A 5,000-nucleotide genomic window follows, 5' to 3' on the forward strand; every position below is an offset into this window, starting at 1 on the left:
CATGCTCTGCAGCTGCAGCCGGGGAAGGTGACTGTAGAGCGGCTGTGACACACACGTCCCGCCCGGAGGGATGCAAGACAGGCCGGGGATGTTTCAGGGTGATCTGTCCGATAATGGGGTCACTGTGATGGGAGACCGAGCCGAGCCTAGCCGAGCCAGGCCAACAGAGGAGCGGCCTGGAACCAGATCGAGCAGGGCCGGAACAAACCTGAGCAGGGCTCCGAGCTCAGAGGGAACATTAATTATTAATATTCTGGAAACGTGATGAAAATATCTCTGATGGAAAAATGGAAAATACGTTGGTGTAAGAATGATTAATCACAACATGACTCATATTAATCAATATTCTTCTTCTGCTGCTGATTATCTGTTAGATTCGTTGATTAATTGTTTGGTTTATAAAATGTTAGAAATGTCTTGTTGACAGCAGAGGATGTTTTTGATTGGTTGATCTCTGAGTGGACTAATCGATTGATTAATAGTGTCAGGGACCTCTGGGATCTGTGAGGCTGTCTTGATTTCAATTGATGAAAAAATGATAAATATTAATAATTAAAGAATGAAACAACAAAGAAGCTGTTGTGTTCTTATAGAAAGTGGAGATCAATCAGAATATTGGAGGATTATTGGGTTCAATGAGGAGGAACCTGTTACATCATAACACTGATATAAAGGCTAATCAATTATCATTGATAATCACAGTAAATACCTGATAGATCAAAGTTCTTCATCACACTGATGCAGATGAAGTTCACTATTTCTACAGAGCAGCAACTAGCGACTGCTGTCATCCTTCATTGATCTGCAGATTATTGATTAATCTATTAACTGTTGTGATTCTTCAGATCTGCATTTCATGTGGATCAGTGTGAGAACGGTTTCCTGTTGTCGGAGGTGTAACAGCAGTTTTTGCGTCGCTGCTCGACCTGTTGCACATCGTGGATGATACGGCGTCGGAGGCGGGGCCTCGTTCGTGGCTCATGAGCAAGACCCCAAGAAACGGCGCCGGGCCGTGAATCCAGTTTGACATAGTGGCCAAACCGTGTAATTACAACGTCACGTGACACTATCGGGCCCAAAAAGACTTTTTCCACAGACTTACATTGTGAAAGAGCAACACAACCCCCGTGACTCGTCTCACTATCAGACATTGATCCGTTCGTTCTGATCACATGATCACACGAGCTGCACGATTGAATTGTTTTATCCCCGTTCACGTTAGCCGGAGGGCTAAACAGGAAGTCGCTCTACGGGCCCTACGATCCCGGAAGATCCGGGTCATTTTATACGCCAAAGTCCTACTTTTTCAGCTTCATGCGCCACTGAGCAACTGTCATAGGAACGAATGAGGCCCCGCCTCCGACGCCGTATCCAGTTCTCTTTATATGTCCATGCACATGGAGCCAAGACAGTTGGCAGGAATGTTAGCTAGCTCTCTCTCCCTCGCTCCTCCAGTCTTCCTGTTTATTCCACCATCCATCTTACTGCTCAGTTAATTAGCCTCTAAATGCCATTTAGCAGGCCAGGCCACAGGGAAAAGTCCCAGTGCTCCCAATTGCCAATCCCAGCCTGGACGGAATAATGTCCCACTGGCTTCTTTACATCTTAACACAACGTTTCTGTCTTTACAGTTTAAAACAGGCAGCAGGTTAGCGGAAACCAGCAGCAGCTGCTCCGTTAATTCAGGCGTTAAGTCACTTTCCTCTTCATTCTTCTTTCTGTTAAACTCAACACTAACGTGGTTTTTCCAAGTGGCGTTGCCGTACCTCGCTGTCCAAGATGGCGGACCCGCTCGTGCATTCACGACGCAGATCGGACACAACGGTGTTCGTTCAGGAACTGCTCGGCTGGCTTCCGCGTTGTGCGGCTCATTGAACATGTGCAGTAGTGTTTCTCCCGCTGGCCCCGCCCACCTGTTCCTGATTGGCCCACAGACTTCACATTGTGATGATGTCATGGATTTTTAAATCACTTTTCTGGGTTCGAGGAGATAAAACCTCCGTGGATCAAATGTTCATAATAGAAAGAGTCATGATTGAGGCGTCCGGTCAGCAGGTTTACAGTCTGTTATATCGGAGGTCTACGGCCACTGGGAGCAACTGGCTGCAAGGCCGAGCGGCGCCGCATCAGCTCTTATTATACATCCACGATCGGCAGCAACAGCACATGAATCATGAAGAAGAGTGTGGAACGATGAGGAGGAGGCTGTAACCTTCCTCACATCAATACATGAAACTAACAGAAACATCATATTTCCATCATTCGACTGTCACTATGACGTCATCTCGTTGTGTCCTCTTCTTCTGCAACAGTTTAATGGCAGCGACTGGAGAATTAGCGCCACCTGCTGTTTATCTGCTGATATTCACACTTACAGCAGGACGTACAGAAGCGTAATGCATTCAGAAAAATGACCCTGTTGTTGTGAGGTAAAGAGATAATCATCTGAGAATCCTGAGAAAAGTTTTCATGAAAAAAAAAATCTGCTCTGTTTTTCTGAATTAAAAATCCCGCCTGTTCAGTTTAATCCAGTTTTATTCTGGTTCTGGTTTGTTAGCAGATACTCGTCTCTTTACGTGATATTGATGGGTTTATTAGTTTGTTGACTTCGTGAAGGCGCCTCAGGACACAGAAATGTCTCATCAAAGCCCAAAAATAGAAGAAACAAACAGTTCCGGTGTGACGACTGTGATCCTGTTAGAGAACATCTGGACCAGCAGCCTGTTGGGTTTATCTGATAACCTGAAATAAAACTTATATCAGGGCAAACATGAGAAGAAAGTACGATGCGTTATATTCATAAAAGAACAGAAACGCCTGTATGTACCTGCTCCTGACCGTAATTACACGACTATATATCTATCTGTATCTCATTAATCCAGTCAGTGAACGCGTTACGCCTCCGTACGGACGGAAACAAACATTCACTACGTTTCACTTTAAATCTGTTGAAATTTGAGCTACATCTGGATGAAACAGTTTCAGTTAAAAATAAAGAATCATACAGACCTGAAAATGTTTCTTGCATGTGTACGTCTGGTACGTTAAACCTGAAGGTCATTGATCGAGTCGCTACACATTAAAGTATCTTATTGATCAGGTGAGGAACATGTTGGCGTCGCTTCTTTGTGGACGGTAAAAGTGATTGATCTGCCTTCATTATAAACCATCTGACGTCTGTTCAGGTCCTCCTGACCCCCCCTCAGCGCTCTGCACCGGGATCAGACCGGCGGCCCTTTGAGGACGATGGACCCTGAGATCCCGGCAGGCCCCGGCAACAGGACCAGGACCTGGACCTGGACCAGGACCGGGATGGACCTCAGAATCTGCGCGTGCAGACGAACACTCGCTGTGCTCCTGCTGGTTGCCGGCACGCTGGTTTCCATGGTGACCTCAAGCTCACCTGCTGCAGGTAAGTGGTCTGTGGAGGTGTGTCTCTGTTAAAGGGTCATTCTGTTCAGTTTCAATCAGCTGGTTCACTGACGTCAGGAGAACCGACTTCAACACGTTTGTCTTTGCATTTTGTATTTATGCAATCAATAATAGATCACAAAACTTATTTATTTATTTATTATTATTATTAAGCTTAAGTCTTTGACATTTTACAACATGTAAACATATAAACTGCTGTTTGATTGAACAGACGATAAAATAAGAACAGACAACAAAACAAAAAGTCAAGTGAAGACTAAAGGCCACAGAAAAGAAATAATAACAATAATAATAATAATAATAATAATAATTCTTTTACATTTAGTCATTCAGCAGACGCTTTTAAAGCGACCTACAAGCGAGGTGAGACAATCCAGCGTTGGAGGACAGAGACTCAGAGAGTCTCAGGTATCTGAGCAGGTTTTTTTACATGTAAAGAAAGAAACAGCAGGAAGTTGGCAGATCCATAAGAAACCAGAATGTTCCATAAACAACAAGGAAGAAATGCAACACTCAACAAAGTGCTGAAAGGTTGAAGGTTGAATAACAATAATTATAATTAGGGACCAAGCCCGAAAGGCAGAGGACTACTGTAAAACAATAGTCCTTGTCTACGGGCGAGGACTCTATTGTTTTTCGTGTGTTTGTTTGTTTGTTTGTTTCTTTATTATTACGCCACTTAAACCCTAAATTTGACCACCTAAACATGCTCAAAAACTCACCAAATTTGGCACGCACATCAGGTCTGGTGAAAATGTAAAATTTGACCCTTAAAGTGCCAAAATGTGCTCTCTAGCGCCACCTATGTCACTAAAATGGCCACCACGGCCCGTAGGAATGTCGTAGAGAGATCAAACCAAAAGTCAATTATTCGTCTCATCAAGACCTACAAATCATACGCTGACACCCCTGACCTAAATCCAACAGGAAGTCCGCAATCAGCCTTTCAAAACAAGACTTTGCCCCAATTTTTGGCCTCCAAACAAACGCTATCTCCTCCGAGGGCGTTAATGGTATCGGCTTCAAGCTTTAATAGGTGACTTATGACACTGTGCTGAAAAAAAGTTGTTAAAAACTTTGTAATAACTCGAACGGTTTGGATTTAATAAGCCCTGAAAGTTGTAGTGCCACATCACCCTTACAATGTAAACCAATGGGGAGGCAATCTATGGGCATGAACTTTGTGTCAAACAGAGGCTTCTGACGTCTAAACTATAAGTCTGACCACTTTCAAACCTGTATCAATGGATTCGCCACAAAATTTCCTACTAAAATATGATTTTTAATGTAAGATTTGGCCAAAGTCATGTGATTTATGAGGATATTTCACAAGAAGCGTACTCTAAAATCCTCCTCTCCAACTGCTCCTGGTGATGTCACTCCCTCAGTGCTGTGAAACATTCCGCAATACACACTCATTATAAAATCACAGGAGGAGCAAGAAAAGACTTTAAAACTCACACTCTAATATCTATCTATCATCTATCTATCTATCTATCTATCTATCTATCTATCCATCTATCTATCTATCTATCTATCTATCATCTATCTATCATCTATCTATCTAT

General features: G+C 43.3%; 1 protein-coding gene across 1 annotated transcript in view; it reads left to right on the forward strand.

The window, feature by feature from the left end:
* The window catches only part of si:dkeyp-27e10.3 (UPF0606 protein KIAA1549), a 30,879-nt gene that overhangs the window by 942 nt on the left and 24,937 nt on the right, over nucleotides 1-5,000 (forward strand). The window contains exon 2 of the mRNA XM_042403364.1: nucleotides 3,186-3,412. Coding sequence (XP_042259298.1) covers nucleotides 3,247-3,412 — 166 coding nt within the window. The 5' untranslated portion in view covers nucleotides 3,186-3,246. The remainder of the gene's footprint in view (nucleotides 1-3,185; nucleotides 3,413-5,000) is intronic.

This window comes from Thunnus maccoyii, chromosome 23 (genome assembly GCF_910596095.1).
Source record: "Thunnus maccoyii chromosome 23, fThuMac1.1, whole genome shotgun sequence".
NCBI classification, from domain to species: Eukaryota; Metazoa; Chordata; class Actinopteri; order Scombriformes; family Scombridae; genus Thunnus; species Thunnus maccoyii.